Raw genomic sequence first — 23,191 nt, 5'->3', positions numbered from 1 at the left:
CGGAGCGGGTGCCTACCCGGCTTCGGAAGTTGGCTCCACGGCCTCCAGGAGCAAGTCGGAGCCTCCATCGAAGAAGGTGCGGCCAGCAGAAATTCGCGCTGAGGACAAGCATAAGGGGAAACATGCTGGATCCTCCTCATCACATAAAAAGCCCTCCTCCTCCTCATCATCTAAGACTGAGAGGCTAGCGCTGTCTAAATCCTCCTCAGGGGACCGTCCCAGGTCTTCCGTGAGTCGAGAAGCTTCAGCCGGGAAGTCGGCATCGAAATCGACGACGAAGTCTAAGGGCTCGACGACGACGACTTGCTCGTCGACCTCGGTGTCATTTGACGATGCCTATTACCGTTCAAGCAGCAGCGGTTGGGATTCCTTCGTCGACGGAGACTCAGTCTATGGCTTGGCTGCCTGAGGTCTATGACCCGATCCCCCCTGAGGTCTTACTGCAGCCAGACACGGCCTGCTCGGCGGAAGGGGAAGGTGACATGGTTCTGCAGCCATCGGATTTAGGCTTACGGCCTTCCACGGCGACGACGGCGACGAGTGCGAGCGGGGGTATGGTACCTATATCATCCACGTTACTGACCCCCCAGACGGTTTTGTCTCTGGATGTGCTTAATACTCTTCAGAAGCTACTACAGCGGCTGGATACGCAGTTCCCTCAACCTGGGACGTCATCGTCACTTTTGTCTGTACCTTCCGTCGACGAGCAAACTTGTACGGCTCGCTCGACGACGAAACACCCATCGGCTCCCCAGGCGGTGAAAGATCGTCCTCGAGCTCAGGAGGAGGGTGAGTTGTCGGAGTCCGACTCTATACGTGATGACTCGGGGTCAGACATCTCCCTGTCACCGTCGAGGGACCCGACATGGAATTCGGATGTAGAATTGGAGTCTACGAGGAGCCAGACACAGCCATCTCCCCCTGATGATGTGGGAGCCTTCCATGCAATGATGGGGAAAGCGTGTTCCGAATTCGGCTTGATTCCTGAGGAGCAGAGGAAAGACTGTTTCCTTTTTGACCATATGGGTCAAAGGAGAAAATCAGTATTTGCCATCCCAATCCTTGACCACGTGTGGCAAGAAGGTCTCAAGACGATGCGCCATCCGTTCTCGGAACCAGCCATAAAGGGACGGATCGAGAAAAAGTTTAAAGCTCCGGAGTCCACTCCAAAATGTCTAACATCACAGCCTCTGTCTGACTCGGTGGTGTCGGCGGCAGCGGCTAGGAAGGCCAGGGTCCAGCAAAAATGTTCAACGCCACCGGAAAGCGAGGCTAGGAGGCAGGACGCATTTGGAAAGAAGGTGCGCTCGGTTGGAGCGTCGACAGTAAGAGCAGCCAATTCCTTAGCGATCGTGTCACGATATGATATGGAAATGTTGCACAAATTAGCCCCTATCATAGAACACTTGCCAGACGAACACCGGAAAGCAGCTATGTTACTGGTGCGGGACGGCGAAGAGGCCTCGAACCACGCTATTAATATCGCAGTTGACCTAGCAGAGTCTGGTTTCAAACAAATCAACCATGGAGTAGTGCTTCGTCGACAAGCGTGGCTCAAATGTACTACTTTCCGTCCTGAAGTACAGTACAAAGTCCTGGACATGCCATGCGAAGGGGAGCACCTGTTTGGCGAAAAGGTTGATGAAGCGCTGAAAGGGATGAAAGAAGACACGGATACTGCTAGGTCCCTCGGCGCCCTTCAAACGGGTAGAAATTTTCGCTCTTTTCGCCCCTTCAGAGGTGCTTCTTGAAACTCCCGCTTTGGAGCCTCGAGGGACCGTGGATTTAACAGGCCCTCGTACTCTTCACAAGGGTTCAGACGAGCGTCCCAGTCGGCACGTAGAAGCAGGGACTATCAAGCCTCCAGGCGGCGAGGCTCAGGTCCGTCGTCAACGAAGAACAAGCAAACCAGCAACCAATGACGGCCTTCGGAACGTCCTGGGGGGTCGAGTCTCATCACTTCGACCGATGGAAATGCATCACCAAAGATCGATGGGTCCTAGACACGATTCGCATGGGTCATGCGCTGCAATTCAAAGACAAGCCTCCGCGTCTTCCTCCTTTATTCTCGACACAGCCCCACCTCCAAATCCTACGACAAGAGGCGGCGCTTATGTTGCGAAAAGGGGCGGTAGAGAGAGTTCCTGTGGCACAGGAAGGCCAAGGAGTTTATTCCAGGTTCTTTGTTGTCAAAAAGCCAAACGGCAAATGGAGGCCCATTCTCGACCTGAGGGTACTCAACAAGTGGCTAAAGAGCCAAAAATTCAAAATGCTAAAACTCCAAGAGGTTATCAGATCGGTGCAACCCATGGACTATCTATCATCACTAGACCTTCAGGATGCTTATTTTCACATCCCAATACACCCACGACACAGGAGATATTTAAGATTCGTCGTCGGGAGAAAGCATTTTCAGTTCAAGGTCCTCCCGTTCGGGCTCAAGTCCTCCCCCAGGACGTTCACCAAGTGCTTGGCCCCTATAGCGGCCCATTTAAGGAAGGATGGTCATCATGTCTATCCATATCTAGACGACTGGCTAGTCAGAGGGTCATCCAAGGAACAAACACGAGACAGTCTACGAGCCACAATGTCCATCTTACAGGAACTGGGCTTCGCAATAAACTTCAACAAGTCCTCAGTAGAGCCTTCGAGGACCTTGGTCTTTCTAGGAGCGGAGTTTCATACACACACAAGCCTGGTGAAACCATCCAGCGAAAGAATTCAGAAACTTCAAAACAAGGCGTCGGAATGGAGAGGCGGTACCAAGGTCTCTGTGCGCAAGTACATGTCCCTGCTAGGGACCATGTCGTCCTGCATTCCGTTAATAAACAACTGCCGTCTGTTTATGAGGCCTTGCCAGGAATTTCTAGCGGACCGTTGGGCGCAGAGCAGAGGTCGCTGGTCCGACAGACTGGTCGTCGACGAACAACTAGTTCAAGCACTCGGCTGGTGGAAAGTGTCTACTCATCTAACGAAAGGGATGCCTCTACTGGAACCAGAGTTCCAAAAGACGGTGGTGACGGATGCATCGCTGAGCGGATGGGGAGCTCATCTGGATATGTTACAGGTACAAGGCCAGTGGTCTTTGCAGGAGTCCTCCCTGCATATCAACCTGCTAGAACTGAGAGCAGTGCGATGGGCTCTGAAGTCTTTTCTTCCGCAACTGAGGGACTCGGTGGTGCGTGTCATGACGGACAACACCACTACGATGTTCTACTTGAGGAAACAAGGAGGGACACGTTCCAGGTCCCTATCGACGGAGGCACAGAAAATCTGGCATTGGGCCCTGCAACACAACATGCAAATCTTAGCGTTTCACCTACCAGGAGTGAAAAACGTGGAAGCCGATGCCCTCAGCAGAGAAATGAACGAAGTTCACGAATGGGTGCTGAACGACCAACAACTTCAACAAGTATTCAAGGAATGGGGACACCCTTCCATAGACGTGTTTGCAACGAGGAACAACAAGAAATGCCATCAGTACGCAAGCAGATGGCCTCAGCAGGGCTCACTGGGGGATGCGTTCTCATTCCCATGGACGAACAAATTCCTGTACGCATTCCCTCCTTTTCCCCTTGTCCGGAGGACGTTGCAATGGATCCTCAGGTACCCATGTCGGGTAATTCTGGTGGCCCCATACTCGGCCAGACAGGTGTGGTTTTCAGACCTACTACACTTAGCGGCGGCGGAACCGATGAGATTCCAGAAGACCCCCGACCTTCTGTCTCGACAGGAGGGTGTCGTTTGGCATCACGACCCGGACAGCCTCAAGTTGACGGCCTGGCTCCTGACTTCGCCGAATTTGGTCGGCTAACGATTCCGGAGGACTGTCGACGTATCCTGCAAGCGGCAAGAGCACCTTCCACAAACGCCTCATACGCGTACAAATGGAAAAGGTTCTGTCAATGGTGTGAGGATCAACCAGGTTTGGCCCCGCAATCGATTAGGCCGGAACAGCTCCTTCCATACTTGCTGTTATTAGCTCAAAAGGGCCTGTCGGTGTCGTCAATAAAAGTACACCTAGCAGCCATTTCCAGGTTTACTCGTCGACGGCACTCGGCACCATTGTTCAGCGACCGCCTGATTAAGCACTTCCTTAAAGGTCTCTTTCGGAGTTTCCCTCCAGAGAAGAAATTTCCACCGGAGTGGAGCCTCAATCTGGTCTTAACGTCTCTTATGAAACCTCCGTTTGAGCCAATGTCATCATCGTCTCTAAAGTTTCTGTCGTGGAAATTGGCCTTCCTGGTGGCCATCACTTCAGCCCGACGTATTTCAGAAGTTCAGGCTCTAATGGTGGACCCACCATACTTACGATTTTTCAAGACCAAGGTAGTCCTGGCCACTAACCCACAGTTCATACCAAAAGCTCCTTCGGTGTTTCATAAACACTCTTCTATCGTGTTGCCTACGTTTTTTCCGGAGCCATGCTCGGGAGCGGAGCGCATGCTACACACATTGGATGTAAAAAGGGCTCTCAAGTTTTATCTTCATCGTACGCAACCGTTCAGAGAAACGAGACAGCTGTTTGTGGCCTATGGGTTGGGTGCTAGAGGAAAAGCCATTTCAAAGCAAGGACTATCAAGATGGGTGTCATCTACCATTTCGTACTGCCATTCCAGGGCAGGGAAGCCTCTTCTACGACGGCCAAGAGCTCATTCAACTAGAGCAGCGGCATCGTCGACGGCACTGTGGGCCGGAGTCCCTCTAGGGGACATCTGCATGGCGGCTACCTGGGCGGCTACACACACCTTTACCCGCCATTACTGCCTGTCGCAGCAACATGCCGAAGACACCCGGATGGGACAGGCAGTGCTTCGACACCTATTCCAATAAGGTAAGCCCCGGCTGCGGGGTTGCATCCTGTGGAATTTATGACTGTATGTGGTTCGTTTTCCTATGTTAACTATTACTGATGTATACATGATCATAGGGAACGGCCTTTGTGAAAAAAGTATATGGGTTTGCATGCACGCCTCCTCTTGGGGGTGGTACTGCTATGTAATCTATTCAAAGCATGTGAATCCATGAAAGATCCAATGCTGGAGAAGGGAATAGTTTCTTACCTGTAACTCCATTTCTCCAGCATTGGTATCTTTCATGGATTCACATGCGCCCACCTGCCTCCCCTGAACATGCAAACCGGTTTCCCCACTACTTTGGGGGCCGAAATCTGAGGGAGCGCGGGGGCGGGCCTGTATTTATATCATGACGTCCTGACGGTACAGGCACGCATGATACAAAACGCAGGTGGATAGGACACATAAGCGTCAAAAGTTTTCCTACGGGAAAGGGTCTATATAATGTACCGGGGATTCCCAGCCTGACGACGGGGAATATTCAAAGCATGTGAATCCATGAAAGATACCAATGCTGGAGAAATGGAGTTACAGGTAAGAAACTATTCCCTTCCGATAGAAATCTGCTAATGTTAGTGCCTCGCCAGCCCCCGTCCCTTCTCTCCCAGAAAGTGTTATTCCGTCCTGGGGTAAACTCGGTTGTGTGCCCCATTGGGGGGGGGGGAAGGAATCCACTCCTACATTCCCCACACCGCCTGATTAATGGCTCAGGGCAGGGGTGTTGCTAGGTCTGGAAAAGACCCGGGGCTACGCTAATGTCGGAATGGTTGGGACCAGGGGCTAGCTAGCCTTTTGGCTGTAGCTCCTGAGATTCTATCCGGGGCTACAGCCAAAAGACCAGGGGCTATAGCCCCCTTAGCCCCACCACCCCCCTAGCAAGGCCTCTGGCTCAGGGAGCAGTTAGTTGCCTTTTCGAAGGGTGCCGCCAGGGCAATGCTACCCCCCCAACCCCCCCCAACAGCCAAACTCACCCCCACGCTCCCAAGGAATAGCAATGAGCCCAATAGTATGTCTCCCCTCCTCCCCCCGCACCCCCCCCCCGCTCAATCTTGCACCATTCCTTTCAGTGCAAACCAATTTAACATGGGGGCTATCTGAGCCACCACAACATATCTTGTACTCTCAGGAACCCATAAGCACCCCATCAGAGGTGCTCGGAAAAGGACCTTCCTGAGAATCATGTTCCTGTTCCATTTGAAGGTGAGAACCTCCTTTTGTGAATTCTTGACTATACAGGTTGGAATGCTTATCGAAAGGGAGCTGACCACATGCATGAGTCTAGGCAGCAGCACCATCTTGCTGCTGCTATTTCAGAGAACCTGGATAGTTCTGTAAGCCACATCTTTTAAGATCTTTTGTCAGTTTCTTCCAGATAGGGGGGGGGGGTTATACTCTCCTTGTAAATGTCTGCATAGGCCCCCAGATTATTTCCTTTAACCTTCACACCATTCCTCCACCTCCCCAGGTCCTCTGTTAGATTGCGGGCATCTAGAGTTGCTACTGAAAATCGTGGTCCTCCTTTCCCCAGTTTATACTTTTCTGGAATAAACCATGCCTGATCCGAATAAATTATCTTGGCCCCATCAATCTTCTTGCCATGATTTTGGAGTAGAATTTGGCATCTCCATTGAGCAGGGATATCGGCTGATAGCTGGGAGTCAGTGGGGTCCTTCCCTGGTTTAAATATCCGCAACATCAGGCCCAGATCTTGTGATATTACTTTCTCTGATCTTATTGAAGAGTTTAAGGGGTGAGATTAGCCAAGTTTGTTTCCTTATTTACACATGCTAAAGTCTGTTTAGGCCGTAAGCATAAAAGTCCTGTATACCATGGCTCCGTTTTTGGCTTGTAATGCTTGTTTTGTGACATTACGAAAAATGTCTCAATGTGTGATTTCCAAACTGGAAGAGTCTGGGGAATGTAGCGGAGTCATTGTTTCTCCCAAAATTCACAGAAGTCATTGCCTTACCGGACTTTATTTTTTATTTTTTCCTGTCTTTTTCCCGATTTTTAATTTTAGTATTTTCTCCCCAACTGTGGAACTTTTTCCCTACATAGTTGTTGCCAGACCTGCGCAAATCACCCCTTACTAAACTTGGAATTTTGTCTATTCAGAAATGTGTGCCTCCCATTCCGCTTTCCTACCCTTTTCTTCCATTCTGTCCACGCATGTCCTATTGGGGGGGTGGGGGAGGAGGCTAAAATCGCCTACCTCAACGGTTGGTAACCATATCAAAAATGTGTTTTTGCTTTCCACTCAACCTGTTCTTGAAAGCCTGGAAAATAGGGAATTCAGCACAGCAAACCATTTGTTCCTAGCACTTACAAGGAAAAAAACCACAGGCTTCTTTGTACGTCATTTTATTGGCATCTTCTGAAAAACCGCAAAATGTTCTCCCTTTTACAAAGTCCGAGGTAAGAGTCTCTCAGGGAGCCAGGACAGCCAATGTTAGTTGAGCAAAGTCTAGGGGAGCTGAAGGTCGTCTTGCAGGTAAATACGTCTTGCACAATGTTTTTAGAAATGTTTGTAGAGATCAAATTCTCTTGAAGGGCTACAAGCTGGGGGGCTTCTGAAGAGCAAAGCTGCAAGCAACTCTGCAATGGCAACCAAGACAAGTCTCAACTGAGAACAAGCAAGGCTACACAACAAGAGGTAAGTACTCTTAGGTTTACAGTACCTTTGGTTAGAAGAAATGGGTCCAACTGGCTTCTGTTCCTATACAGCTCTGCAGATCCTGTTGTTCCTGGGCCTCAGTCGTGGGGACAAGAGGGAGGACGTCTGGGGACTCGTGCACTGCAATGGGAAGGTCAGCGGCAGCAGTGGGAAAACTTCAATTCAGCAGCACTTCACGGTTTCAGCTCCTCGCGTCTATAGCAAATAGCAGCACTGCGGTTCTCGGATACCACTTCACTTTCCTTGCATCTGGGGTCCAGCACTCTGAGATGGCTCAGGCTTAGTCAGTCCTGCTTCAGGGAAGTCTGTAGGATCTTCTGGAGTGGTCAGACTTAAAAGCGATGCACTCAGTCTGGTGTTCCTCTCCCTGGCACTTAAGTTCCTGCAGCAGCAATGGAAGTGCAGCCAGCTCTGAGAGGATGTCCAGACAAGTTCACTTTGGCACTTTGGGGTTAATTGGTCCCACGAACCCATAGGGAGAAGTCGTCCTTGCAGGGCTTCTCTAGTCTAGGCGAATTCGGAGCTTCCGCACAGCAGCAGGGCATCACCGGGCAAACCAACAGTCCAGGAGAGGCAGCAGGCGCCACTTGCAAGTTCTTCTTCAGATTCCTTCGTCCAGTGGTCGACTCTGCCTTCCAAACCAAAAAGCCTTGCCTTTTTTTATGCAGGTTTCTCCCAACTCCAGCATAGCTGTCAATCACACAGCAGTGTGGCGGTCCTCCAAGGACAGCCAGCCGGCCATCAACTTAAAGTGCATTCCTGTAAGCAAGGGGATTAAGCATAGGGAGTTTCGGGCACCCCCTCACTTCCTGCCCCTGCCAGACATGCTGGCGCCAGAGGCGGGCTTCACTCGTGAATTCCGCCAAAGGCAAAATGAACAAAGGGGTCAAACCTGGTTTGGCACGCAGAGTAAATCTCAAGAAGGACCTTTTCTGACCAGAAATGTCGAAAAAAGAAGACCCGGGTAATTTTGAGAAAATGGGCACCGATGGGTGCCTTGCTGCAATTGCAGCCCACAGTAAAAACACACAATGGTTGTAAAAAGTAAACCACTGCCACCAGCCATTTAATTGTAGAAGGGGTTACATGAGAAACTAGGCAAGGGGGATACTAAGTAACCCCTCCAGCATCCTATTGTAAGATAGTGTGCTGGGTCTAGAAAGTTACAAAATGTAAGTAAAGTCAATTTCACTTCACTGCTCTTGGAAACAAATGTGTTTAAGCCTTTGGGGAATCTAAGACTTCCTTGTGTCGCTGCACTGAAGGTGCCTTTCTTTGTCACAATGTACAGATGATGCCTATGGAGTTTGTCAGACTCCAAGGTCTAAATCGCCAAAAAATAAATGCATGAGCCAATGGGGGGGGGGGGGGGGGTAGGAAGGTCTCGCTCTCCAGGTCAGCAGTCCTAAAGTCCAGCAAAAGAGCTCTAGGTCTCGCAGTTCGAAGGGAATTTGTGCATTTCTGAGAATTCCCCCTAACACTCACCCCTCCCTCCTCCTTGCCCCCACCCTCCGCGCCCTCCCCCCCAGACTAAGGGACAGGAGGATTCTCCTTACTCCAGTCGGTTCTACTTTGGAGAGACCATCGGCATTTTGGCGATTATTACACTCTGACCTGTGTTCTATGATGAAATGAAACCCCTGAAGGCTGACATCTTAACAATTTAGGAGTCCATCCCCCGAACCCCCCTTTCATCTGCATTAACCATCTCAAGTGTTGGTCTGTTTGACTTGCAAAAGTAGATCCATACAAGTATGTTCTGAACTTCTTCAAAGACCACACAATGGAAAAACAATTGCGTTCTATGTTGCCCACCTTCTTTCTCGGTCCTTCAGTTTCCTTCTGATGAAGCAGATGGGGTGTTCCCTGCCTTTCTCATCCAGCAGACTCCAAACTGCACCTATTGCTGTATTACAGATTACATTCAATGGAGAAGCCATGGTCCCATAGGTCTCTATGAAGTTCCTATATTAACCAGTGAGGCCTAAAAATGTGCTTACCTGTGTTTGATTAGTAGGTGTGGACCAGTCTTGTACAGTTTGTACTTCCTTAGGCAATTGCCTTATTTCTCCTCCTACCTCATGTCCAAGGTAGACTGCTTTAATCGGACCAATTTGACATTTGCTTGCTTTTATGGTCAGATGGGCCTACTCGAGACTGCAATACATATCCTAAGTGGTCAATATGCTCTTCCCAAGTGGGGAAGAACACTGCAATGTTTACCTTCCTTTGGAATGTAGCAGGTGCATTCTTAAGTGCAAAAAGCATAACCTTAAATTGGTAGAGGCCTCCTGGGGTGGAACATTTTCTCCTTGGCATGGTCTGTCAGAGCAATTTGCCAATAGCCTGAGGTTAGGGCAAATGTACTGTGGCACTTGGCTGAACCAACTTTAACCACCCGTTCATCTGTCTTAGGTAAAGGATGGGCATCAGTCGTGTCTGCATTAAGAGCTCTATAATCCACACAGAATCTCAACTCCTTGGATCCTGCCTTTGGTACTAGTACAACTGGACTAGCCCATGGACTTTTAGATGGCTCCATTTATCCCAATATCAAGCATCTTGTTGACTTCTTCCTTTATGTGGGTTCTATGTAACCCCTGCTTTCGACAGGTAGACGGTCACCAGTGTGAATATCATGCTGGCCGAAGGGGGTTAAGCCTTGTGTCAATGAAAACAGGGAGGCCAACTGATTTAACAGAACTTTGCACTCCTCCTGTTTCAGTGTCCGATCAGAAGAGAGATGAACTCCTATTTTTCCATCTAAAGGCTGTCCCCTGAGTAGGTCGGGTAGAGGTTCACTCCCCTCTTCTTGATCAGATGCTAAGAGCAAAGCTCCTAAAACTGGTCGGGATACATATGCCGTTAGACGGTTGGTGTGAAAGACCCTGGGGGCCTCTGTCACGATTGCCTACCCTGGGGCACATGTGCCCAATCGTCTCCATGTGGTGGGCTCCTTAGGGCAAACCTGTGGGATGCACAAGAGAGCCAGTTGGGCCTTGTCCTGGCACCTCTGGTGCGCCAGGCTCATGGAAGGCATTGCATAAGAAAAACTGATAAGGAAAGTATTGGGCCTTTTCCAGGCCTCACCCACATGTCAACAGGTTATTAGGTGTGGCTGACCAGACTGGGCGTGGCCAGACAAGCCTAGCTATAGAAGCCCTGCCCTTGTTTCAGTCCATGCTTGGCGTTACTTTGCTGTTAGCAACATGGCGCTCACCGCGATCTCCGTCTGCAATCTGAGAGAACTCGAAACCCAGCAATTCTTAACCACGGATTCACTGCGTTCTCTGCCTGCAACCTGTTGAGCGAGAGAGAAGAGGGAACCAGCAACACTTACCCATGGATCGGACACCTTGCTGCGACCACTGAAAGGGAAAGGAGGAAAAGGTTAGAACTCTGCAACGTAAGGCACGCGCAGCGCCCAGACCACTCTCTCGCGCGTGTTTTACCTGTTGCTGCAGCTCCAGCGTCCGGCACAGTTTACCACAGCGCCATCTTCCGCACACCTTACTGCAGTTCCTGCACCTGGCACTCCTCACCGCAGCCAGTGTGCTGCCTAGGAAAGGAAAAAGACAAAACAAACGTTAAAACGAACGGCAAGAACTAGTGAAAGACCACAGAGAAAACGAACACAAAAGGGGACATCACAGAATAACGCCATCAAAGGAAAACCTAAGACACTGACAGTGAACAAACTGCCGTTAGCAGACCAGAGGCAGGCTGCGGCCAGGAAAACAACTGGCCTGGACTTGTCCCTGGAAAGGACCAGTGGAGCACCTGGGTCCCCAAAGAATAGCGCCCCTGCAGAGAACAGCAGGACGGAGAGCTTGTCTCTTAAAACAGATGAGCCTTCAGGCAAAGAACATCCATAAGGGGAATAACGGTTGGGGAAGGAATGTGGGGTGCAAGGTCACCGGCAGTTCGCATTCGCAGTCTTTTCCCTGTCTAGATAGGAGCAGCCCTAGGAAGACAGTCCTGAGTACCAAATCAGGTGGGGAGCAGACCAACCAGCGCTCAACGCCCCCGCAGAGACAAGGTGAGCATAACAGCCTCCTTGGGATTGCCCACGTCCACCAAATAGTTTGCCCACAACCTTGAAGGGTCCAATCCATTTGTCCTGCAAGGCCCTTTGCCATGTAGGTACCGTAACTAGAACTAGCTGGTCTTGTAAACTCAACCATGTTGGCCGTCTGGTCATGCCAATGTTTGAGCAGAGCCTGACCTGCTTTCAAGTTATCAGAAGCTTCTGTCATAATGTGTCGTTTTTTCCTTCGGAGACATGTCATTCTCCTTCGAAGACCGAACACATAGTCAGTGACTCTGTCACTGGCTTGCGGGAAGGAACACTCTCCAACCCTTCCTTGATTAGGGCCACTGGACCTCTAACCAGATGACCATAGAGGCGCTCCAAGGGGCTGAAGCCAACCCCTTCTTGAGGGACTGCTGTATAAGCAAAGAGAAGGCATGGCAGTAGAAGGTCCCACTTTATTCTAAGGGGTTCTTCTAAAGCACCTATCATGCTCTTCATAGTTCTATTAAACCTCTCCATCAACCCATTGATTTGGGGATGGTAGGCTGTTGAGAACTTGTAGGTCACTCCAGTTTTCCCACATGGCTTGCATGTAGTGGGACATAAAATTGGTCCCCCTGTCTGAGATAAATACCAAGGAGGGCCTTAGCTACTGCCTGAGCAGTAACCGTTCTCATAGGTCTAGCTTCAGGATACCTGTAGCATGGTCTACCACAACTAATATGAATCGGTTGCCTGAAGATGTGGGAGGGTCTAGGGGACCAACAATTTATTTTATTGATTTGCATTTTTAAAGCGCTCCCACAGCCCGGAGGCATCAAGGCACTGTTACGGGAATATGTGTTTGTATTTATAACGCACTTAATACCCAGAGGTTTCTAAGCGCGGACCCGGGGATCGAACCTGTGTTGTGTTTCGAAGGTGAGCAGGTTGCTGCGGAGCTATCCTCGTGGGACTATGTTGATCCCTACCCTCTCAAACGTAACTCCCACCACTGGGAGAGGTACCAAAGGTGCCACGTTCATGGCTCCACTCTTGCCAGAGGTCTGACAAGTGTGACAGCTTCTACAGAATTTATCTACATCGGACCCCATCTTGGGCCAGTAGAAATATAGAGATCCTTTCCTTGGTCGTAAAACTTAAGTGACCGGCTAAAGGAATCTCATGGGCTAACTGGCGTCTCACCTCCTGAGGCACAAAGTCTTCTGTAGTCCCCTGGGGTAGACTCTTGCCCATTCAGCTAGGACGCTGCCTGTTGAAGTCCTTCAAGAGTAGGACACTACAGGGGCCACCTTCTGCAAGCAAAGTCTGCAGCTCTGCATGGTCTATAGAGGCAAGGGCGTCTTCCAGCTGTTTCACCAGTAACTGATTCACCATTGTCTGGTTGATCCTCCCACTCAACCTCAGCTGGTGGAGGGGTCTCAGGGTTAACCTTGGACTGTCCTCTCCGGGATGTCCTTGTCCTATGTACAGGTGTGATACCTTCTTTTCTGAGACCTTGGGTTTCCCCTTTGTCTCTTTCTGTTAGGCAAAGTTTGTATGAAGTACCCTCTGGGACCACTACACACAACTAGGACTACAGGTGTAAGCAAAACCAACCTTTGGTATAAGTCTGTACCACAAGGTTTGGTAGCGAGCTGAGCAGCCAGGCTTGTCTCAAGGGGGAATGTGAGCTTGTAAGGGTGTTACATAATTGTCTACAATGACAGTATTCAGATACTCTATACTCCAGGTTTCTTGGTAAACCACTTCTTAATTTATTACACTAACATTTATAAAGCCTTCACTAAATAGGGCAACCAGTACCACACAAAAATTATACTACAATACTAAGCAGTTGAGCTCCCTTGAAGTAGGCGCCAATTAGCATTGCAGTAGGAGCAAAAAGGTATAAGTTGATGAAACTAATATATATTATATATATCTTAGTTTATTACAAACTTTTGATGCATTTCCAATTAGCAGCGTATTATATATATATATATATATATATATATCGAGTATAAGCACCGATCCTTCCTTTTTAAAGGAAAAAAATGGATAAACATGTACAATGAATACATGATTCCAGTACAATCAAACTGCCACTTTGACGCCCTACTCCATCGAATGGCCCCTCTTTCCATCCCATCAATGGCACCGGTCAGAACAGTGTTTGCCAACATGATATGGAGTTTGCAGTCTAATCCGCATTGCTCTGGCCTGGGCCAGACAACCGTGGTACCATTGATTCAATACCTCTATCGAACTGCAAATCGATCTGCCTTTGCCTAATGACAGATCTTCTCTCAAGAGAAGGGGCAGTGCGATATCGAGGCCCTCAAACTGAGGGCATGGGTTCTGAATCCACAATTTGGCCACCTGAATATTTTGGGGGAATGCTGATGTGATCATACCTTAATCTAGAATTGACTCAAGCGTTCTTGCAGATTAAAATGGAAGCACTTCTAGATCTGGTGTATGGAGTACAACCTTCATGCCTTCTCTGCAACCAATCCTGCCATACCCGTTTTCGCTAGCCTAAACAAGGTGGGCTATTGCACTCTTCAATACACATAGCTACAATTTTGCAGTATATACGAAAGCCTGAAAAACACCCACTTTATTTGCACAGTATTGTCAAGCAATTCATGGGGGCTATCAACCATTCCACCAGTGCTGAAAGTCCCCTTGCCAGGAGATTGCGTACAGTACTGACAAACCTCATGGAACCTCCTTTCAAGCCAATGCACAGGGCTGTTATTAACTAGATCTCCTAGGCTTTCGTAGTAGCCAATACTTCAGTGAGGCGGGGTGGAGGGAGGTCAAGCTTTGGCCATCAATGAGCTGCATCAGTGTTGGCTTGAGAATAAGGTGGCAGAGTTCTGTATTAATGTGCACATTGCCAAACCAACATTAGCTGCTAATAGGGCAGATGCAGCTCCTTCATTCTCTGAATATTTAAGCTATCAAATAGTCGTTTCAATTCACTTCCCCGCGAAGTAACTGCATCAAAGTAATTGATACATGTCTTTGGATGTAAGGGGCATATTTGTGGGATGGGATGTGGATAGAGTGGTATGGGGAACCCCAAACCCATTGTAAATTTAACAAAAAAGAACAATTTGAGTAACTGCATCGAAGTGAACAACAAAGTAATTCACTTTGAAACAATCTAGAACCCATATCGTGCCTAGAAACACTTGGGTAGAACCGTGTTATAAATGCCACATCATGTATCCTATCATATTGGGACAAAGATCTTCCATACGACTGCTCAACTCTTGGTTGCATTTTAGCCTTCTTGCAAAGGGTTCTCCGTTTCCAAGCATGGTAGATGTCCATTATGATTTCCTTTACCACAAAGTCCAGACAGCTAGGAGCAAAGTCTGTGCGCAGTTCATGAGGGCAGTTACTGCAAAAGCTGCAATGTGAGCAGGGGTCTCGTTGTAAGAAATCTTGGCAGTGCTGCATACCTTTACCTAGCATTGCTGCTTGTACATGCAGTCCACCAGATACACAGATGGGTCAAGCAGTGATGCACCATCTCTTCTAGTAAGGTGACCCCATTCCCATGTTTTTATCTATGGACATTTTTGCATATTTATGGAGAATAGTTTTGTAATCTTTGAACCATGTGCATATATGAAGTATCCAATACTGAAGGAGTTAAACCTGTTTACAGTTCTGCAGCACTGGTACCATCCATATATTGAACTGTGCTACCGCCTAGCCTGCGATGAGGCTCAAACTCTTTAAAAAAAGGCACCCAGCCTGTATAAGTGTGAACACGGCCGTTGGCTGAACTGTAACAGGATTCCCAGCCTGACTGACGAAGGGGAATATTCAAAGAATTTAAATCTATGAAATATTCTGTTGGTGGGAAATTGGGGGTTATGGGTAAGTAACGCCAAATAACTGAGATTGGGGAATGGCATCCCACTCCCTGTGGTATGGACACACTTGTAGAAATCTTCTCTGATGGATTTGCCTTGTTTTCTGCACGTCTGAAACCAGCTTCAATGTACCTTTTTTAATGCTTTGCAGTGAGCTGGATTCGATTGCACGGCAGTTGCACCGTGATGCGTGCTGTTGCTGCCATGTGATTGTTTTTTGTTTTGAGACCCTGAAATCAATGACTTGGAGCTTATTAGATCCTAACAAGAGCTCTTTTGAGGTGCTGTTTAATTGTAATCCTTAAAGGTGGCATATTGGTTTAAGATTTAAGTAACCGTATTTTGTAAAGCTTTGAGGAAACGTTCTGAATTTTTCAATGTGGCTGGCTACCTGAAGGGACTAAACTCATTTGGAAAATGTTTTTGTGGTTTGCCTATAATTTGCTGGTTTAATTTGACCTATTTGTTTCTGTAAATTGTATTTTTGTTTTTGTTAAAGCATGTTCATCACGCAAAGCCTATTTTGAAAAGAATCGGTATGACACTTCTCTTGGTCTGCTCACGAAGAAGTTCATTGAGTTGCTGAGCCAATCTGCAGACGGTGTTGTGGACTTAAACAAGGCAGCAGAAATCCTTAAAGTACAAAAGAGGAGAATTTATGATATCACAAATGTGCTGGAAGGCATTGATCTTCTAGAAAAGAAGTCCAAAAACAACATTCAGTGGTTGTGAGTATGTGCTTGCACTCAGTCGACTGCATATTTGTGGAATTTAAATATTTGCACTAAAAGTGCATTCTTGGTGTATTTTTGTTAAGCCGAAGCAAATCGCCCGTTTTGTGAGTTAGAAAATGAAATTGACCATTTTCCGTGTAGGCTCTGCGGAAACGCGTTTGTCTTGTAAGCAAGAAGATGTAGAAAAACATGAATCCCGGTACCATGCTTCGGGCAGTTAAATTTAGATTGGCAAGCTACGCATGCTGGGAAATGTGTACCAAAGGTTTCCCAAACTTCTGCAGGAACATTTCGAGTAATGTGACTTTTTATGGGTGCAATGAAAAGTGCTTCTCCTCCTCCACCCGCTAAACCCCCTCCCCACCCCATCCTCCCAAACTCATGTGTGGGAAAACACATATACTAAATGTAATTTAGTTAAACACGATTTCTGTAGAATTGCGAAACTACAGCATAATAGGTCTTTATTCCTTGGACTACTTCATTTTATTGTAACTATGCAAATCCATGGCGCTTTTGGCATTAAAGACCTGAGCGGGAGCATTGGCCACGGATTAAGCAAGCAAGATTCTTCTTTTAAAATTGCGTTGCCAATTGGACACTCCCAGACACACTACATCAAAAATAGTCATCACATTGCAAAGGCTGATTAACTGGTTTATCTGGGCCTTTAAAACTACACCTCGCATGGAAAACTGTAAACTGAAGGGGTTTGGCAATCGTGAATACGCATTTTGGCCGGCAGCAGTTAAGCAACTGAAGGTGAATGGATCAACTTCAGACTGTAATTGCACTCAAACTTGTATACATTGTAATTGTTCACCCCAAAAATTAAACTCGTTGGAGACTATTAAATCCTATTGTCAAATAGTATGTTTCATACTGTGGGTATGCACCCACCTGAGAACACGACTTAATTTGTCTGTCTTTGGAATATATTTCTGTTGATTGAAAGATTTGTTTGATTTTTTTAAAAGTGCAACTTTGTGTACACATTATGAAACTAGGTATCACGCACTTGTTTGGTTTGTCTGCAGTCACACCGTTTTGTCAACCAAAACCCCATAATGACCTCTGCAGACTTCCGAATTCTTTTTTCGGAATGGACTCTGCCATATATTACAATGGCTTAGGATAATTCTTGACTACTGAGATAAAGGCCTGAACAGCTGACTAAACGTGCTGAAGCAGGACGGTTTAAAGTACCAAGCTAGAATCTGGCGGTAAGTGGTATGTTCTCCAAAGGTTGGGCAGCCTTTACATGCGCCCCACACCCTCAATTGCGGGTGGAGCTGTTTGCTGCCTCGACCTCATGGCAAAGGAGTATGCCCAAGCTGATCTTATGAATTGTTTAATAATGAAGAACTCCCTCAGTGGTGTAAAGTTTCCAAGGTGCCCATGGAGCATTCTACACCCTTGTCTGATCGTCTGGAGTTGTCAGACTAATTTAGTCCTTAGATCAGTGTAAAACAAGAGTTGATAGCTAATGTGCAGTTTTTAGACACATCAATTGTATGAGGTTATACGCTTGTGTCGATAAACCTGCTGCTAGTGGGTCGGCTATGTCCAACATAGATTTCACCTACTGTACCCACTGTTTTTCACAAGCATCGCAAAGAGTTTACCTTGACACTATGGCTCTTGGTAGTGCAGCACAGGGTTTTAGACTACAAGCTGAAGCGCCACCCCTACATGTACATATTTTTTCACTTGGTGAACACATTCATACATGTCTCCTAGCCCTGATGAATTTTTTTTGTAATTTGGTTTCCCATTCTGGATCACACATTTACAGAAGAGGACTTTTTCGGGCCGGTCTGCATTTGCACCCTAGGTAGACTGAATATACAGTGAGTGCCCTGTTCTGTGGTGTTCAGTGAAATATTTGTGGTTGAGCTGAGTTAATGTGAGTGGTTCAATATACAGTAGAGAACGTCCGCTCACACTACTTGAATAATATACCCCGCTGTCCAGCTCCTGATTGAGAAATTTGACTAAGCCAAAAATAAAGGAGCAAATGGGCACTTTGTTTCCCAAAACATTGGTACAATGAGCAAGTTGAAATCGGAAGGTTTGACCGATTCAATAGTTCATGTGAATATGTTAAAGGTTTTCTTTCCTGTAATTTGTCTTGCCTTTTGTGGTTTTATCACTGCTCAAGTATTGAAAATATATTTGCCAGCTAAACAGCACAACAGAAAAATGTGGAAGTTGACTATTTACGATGCAGCAGCAAATAAAAGATTGGCCACTGACATTCATAAAATCCCTTACGGTTTTATTCATACAACCCCTTTCTCATCTAAAGGGATAGCGGCGAGTTGAGCAGAAGGAGGGAGCGGTCAATGGGCACAAGCAGAGGGATGTGCTCCTCATGGCTCTCTGCCCCTGAAGTTGCTTGTGGAAGCGGAGAACACAAGGGAAGAGCACAATCTGGTAGCCACCATCTGAGCTTTTTCACTTTGTCCTCGCCTCCATTCTTAGATGTTACTACCAACTCTCCGCTGTCGCTAGCACCTCCACTACTTCCCACTTCCTCCCCTCAGCTCATGTTAGGGGAGTTTTCCTAAAGTCCACCTGTGGCAAGACTATATAAAACTATTCCTTGGAATACAGATCCCAACTTCTAGTAGAAGTGTGGACTATGCAAAGGTTTGGTCGTTTGACAGAGCAGCCTGGCTTATATCGGGAGGTAGATGTGAGTGTGTAGCTAAGTACAATGAACTCAGTAAATACATGGGCCCAAAAACTCTTACACACTGGTAGTTAAAGAAAAATATAACATGGATATTTATTTTATATACAGTTATATTTAGGTAAGTACTATTTGAACTAATCCACACAATAGAAAAAATAAATGCAATACTTTAGGTGAGTAAACCAATAGGAAATAATTATGCAGATCATGAACACTTTTCATTGTGAAGTAAAACTGCTTGTTCTAAGGTTCTTCAACACCAGCAATAGCAGTTCAATACTAGGCTTGCTATATTTTTCAGAGGCCTTAATGCTTCAGCAGTCCATCCCTATCTAGGTATCAGTTCTTCAAAGTCAGATTGGAGGTAAAGAAAGTAAGGCACAGCAGCAGGAAAGGCAAAGTTCCAGTGGATTCTTCTATTACAGGTTAGTAGACTGCTTTTGTAGGTCCGAGGTTTCGGGGACCTTGGGGAAAGGCCCCCTGCGGGCGCACAAGCGTTGGGCCTGAGCTAACCCAAACACCGGAATCTGCACTGCAGCAACACATGAGTGACAATGACTTGAGGTATGTACTACCACAGTATCCAAGGATTTGTGTAGAAGATGCAACTGGATTCTTTCACAGTGCAGCAGCAGTGGACTCGTTCTCTTGTTCCTTGGGTGTGGTGACAAAAGGAGCGTCTCTGGAAGGGATGTCTTGGCAGCAGCCTAGAGCAAGGACTCTCAGCAAAGGATTCTTCATACTCTGGTCTGCAGTATTGGTGCCTTTTCGGGGACAGCACGAAGGAATGTTTACCGCCCTGTCAATCCACCTCGATTCTTTGGCTCTCCATTCTGGTGAGGGATCTTGCCTCTGGAGGTCCAGCAGAGTTCTGGGAGGAGTTGTCCACGGCAAGACTGTGCACTCAAATTTGGTCAGAGGTCCCAGTGTATTGGCGGTTTGCTGCCCAGGAAGGTCACAGCATGGTCTGAGATGGCTTGTTTTGCAGGTTGTCTTATGGCCGATTGGTTCCAACAGCCAAAGGGAAGGAGTCTTCCTCTTCAGAGCTCCTCTGTTGATTTAGAAAACTGGGTTGGGACTGCAGTAGTCGCTTCACGGTTCGTCGCCCTCTTTGGTTCTTCTATTCCATTGGTTGACTTCTTCCTCCAGATCGATGCCTTTTATCAGGAATACACACACATCCTCTGCGAACTCTCCCAGTTTACTGAAAGGGGCGGGTGGCTGTCCATCGGGGCAGCCAGCCCCTCAGTGGGAACTGGTTTCTCTCCAGCACACCAGTAGACAGAATCCTCCTATGCTGCCTGTCCTCGCAGATGCACTGGAGCCTTGGTGGGCTACACAAAGGATTCCCGCTGAAGACCAAACTCAAACCAGGACCCCACCCCGAATGGTAGGAGGACCAAGAAATGGGGATCAAGAAAGACCCTTCTGTGTGTAACTGCAGCTCTGGAGTCGGCCTGCAAGTCAAATTTGCACAAACTGTCCACTAGCCAGCAGTGTAGCCTGTCACTGTAACAGAAATTACCAGGTAACCTTTCTGCACTCCACATAGGGTGATGCATGCAGATCTCACAAAAGGAAAAGCTCCCCTGTTATGGAGAATTCCCTTCTACCTTGGAGACCCCCGGCTACTTTGCTGGACTTTAAGACTTAACATTTTTATCCTGGAGAGAGAGACCTTTTTCCCACTCTCATGTATGTATTTTTCCTTGATTTGAACATGGTTTCTTTTGGTTTTGGAGTCGGACAAACTCCATAGGCATCATCTTTTTACATTGTGACACGCTGCACCTTCAGTGCAGTGGCACGGGGAAGTCCTTTAGATTTCCCAAAGGTTAAAATACCTTCTCTTGGTTAAACTACGGTTTCCAAGAGCAGTAATTTGTAATTGACTTTACGTTTGTAACTTTGTAGACCAGCACACACTATCTTACATAGTGCTAGACGGTTTACTTGGTATCCCTTTGTCTACTTTCTCATGTAACATTTTTGTTACCCTTTCTACAATTAGTGGCTGGTGGCCGTGGTTTACTTTTTCCTACCATTGTATGTTTTTACCGCGGGCTGCGTTAGCAGCTGCAGTATAGCACCCATAGGTGCCCATTTAGTCAAAAAGACCCAGTCTTCTATTTTCACCATTTCTTGTTGTAAAGATCCTTCTTGAGATTTACTCTTCGCGCCAAACTTTTGTCTTTGGCAGGGTTCACTGGTGAAGCCTGCCTCCTGCTCCATGTACGGCAGGGCAGGAAGCGAGGTAGGTGCCCAAAACTCCCTGTGCTTAGTCTCTTTATTTACAGGAATGCACCCAAAGGTGATTGGCCGGCTGGCTGTCCTTGGAGGACAGCCATCCTGTTGCGAGTGTGACAGCTGGGCTGCAAGTGAATGGGAGGAACCTGCATATTAGGTGAGGCCTTTTAGACCGAAGGCAGAGTCGACCACTGGACGAAGGAATCAGAAGAAGAACTTTGAAGAGAAGCTTGCTGCAACTCCTGGACTGTTGGTTTGCCTGGTGAAGCCGTGCTGCAGTGCTGAAGCTCCGAAATCGCCTCTACGCGAGAATCCCTGCCAAGGACGACTTCTCCCCTTTGGGTTGGTGGGACCAATCGACCCAAGACTAGATTAGAAACCCTCTCTCTGCTGACTGTACTTAACATTGCTGCAGCAGGAACAGAGTGCCAGGAGACAGGAACACCGGAATAGAGTGCATCTTTTTTAAGCCGGAGCCAAGCTCTGGGAAGATCCTCCGGACTCGCTCTAAACGGGGCTGAGCAACCTCAACAGAATGCTGGACCCTAGAAGTAATGAAAGTCCACAAATTGTCCAAGGACTGTGGTGGTGCAATTCGCGAGAAGCTGAAACCGGTAAGTGCTGCTGATGAACTTTGCCCATTGTTGCCGCCGACCTTTGAATCGTAGTGCAGGAGTCCCCAGATGTCCTCCCTCTTGTCCCCGTGACTAAGGCCCAGGAACAATATGATCTGCCATATTACAACAGGACAGAAGCCAGCTGGAACCAACTTTTCCAGACCTCTAAGGGGTACTTCCCTTTTGTTGTGTAGCTTGCTTGCATTTGAGACTTGCATTTTCTGCCTTTTTCAGAGTTGCTTGGAGCTTTACCCATCACAAGCCTCCCAGCTTGTGGCCCAACAATTTCTTTTTCTACAAATCTGTCTAGCATTGCAAGACTTTTTACTTGCGTTCAAGAAGTGCCTCAGCTCCCCTAGACTGCTCAATTGACAGTCGCTGTCCTGGCTCCCGAAGACTTCTAACATCTGACTTTGTTTTTATCTATCCCTCCAAGTCATACATTCTTTACTTGATTAGCTGAGAAAGGGTTAATCTACATTGGATTGGGGGGTTCAAAAGTGCTTACCTGTTTGAGAAACTAGTTAACCGTTGTTATTGTTAAGTCACCTTGGGGTGTAGGAAGTGTGCCATCCCAAAATGGTATATACAGACTTATTGAAACTGAGTGTATTTTGAAGTATATTTAAGTTTTACATATTTGCTCCCTTCTAAAGAAGGCTTATTTTAATACTGTCAGTTAAATTAATTAATTGTTTAATCAAAGCTTGAGTGCAAGTACTATTTTAATACTTGTCTCTGTGAAACTCTGTTGCCACCCTACAGTTCATATTGACCCTTCCTGAGATACGCCTGGCTGCTCATTCACTCTACTACAGACTTATACCAAATGTTGTGTTACCTATTACCAAAAGGACAAGGCTGGTGCGTGCAGTCTCCCACGGGGATTAGCAATTTTGTACTAGCATTTGTAATGTCCCCAGAAGTTATTTTTTTACCAAAGACATAAAATAAGCAACAATACAATTTTTGGGGACTGTAGAGTCTGTAAAATGTAAAGATTAGCTGCATGATTGGACACAAATAAACAGACATGAAAAAGTCACAGCCTGACCACATTTAAAGAGGAAATCGCGTGCATAGTAAACCCTGTGAAGAACTTTCTGTTGGACTAGCGCAAGTGGAGCTGGGATGGCTATCTCACGCAGGGACATCAAGGCTTCCTGCCAATCTTCCAGTGTCTTGTGTACCCACAGCTTCCCTTTTCTGGTTACGTTTTAAGAAGGAATGAGACTGGAAGTTGATAACCTGATGGCCTCTATCAGGGACTGTGCAGGGAGATCCTACCCATCCCGGAATTACATGGCCATAGCATGTTTGAGCTGTGTATACACAACCATCATATGTTGATGGTGAAAACCGTTGTTGGAACAGTTCAGAGGACATTAAGCATTTCTCAAACATCTTCGTTCAGCAAACGCGTTCGAGTGTCGATCTCCTAGAGAAGCTCAGTTTAC

At 47.2% G+C, this 23,191-nt stretch overlaps 1 protein-coding gene across 1 annotated transcript in view; it reads left to right on the top strand.

Annotated features, from left to right (window-relative positions):
* The window catches only part of E2F3 (E2F transcription factor 3), a 191,808-nt gene that overhangs the window by 43,974 nt on the left and 124,643 nt on the right, over positions 1 to 23,191 (top strand). The window contains exon 3 of the mRNA XM_069613576.1: positions 15,938 to 16,166. Coding sequence (XP_069469677.1) covers positions 15,938 to 16,166 — 229 coding nt within the window. The remainder of the gene's footprint in view (positions 1 to 15,937; positions 16,167 to 23,191) is intronic.

The sequence above is a fragment of the Ambystoma mexicanum genome, chromosome 5p (assembly GCF_040938575.1).
Source record: "Ambystoma mexicanum isolate Mex_15411 chromosome 5p, UKY_AmexF1_1, whole genome shotgun sequence".
Taxonomy (NCBI): Eukaryota; Metazoa; Chordata; class Amphibia; order Caudata; family Ambystomatidae; genus Ambystoma; species Ambystoma mexicanum.
Note: the sequence above shows the minus strand (reverse complement) of the source record. Positions and strands in the feature narration are given on the sequence as shown.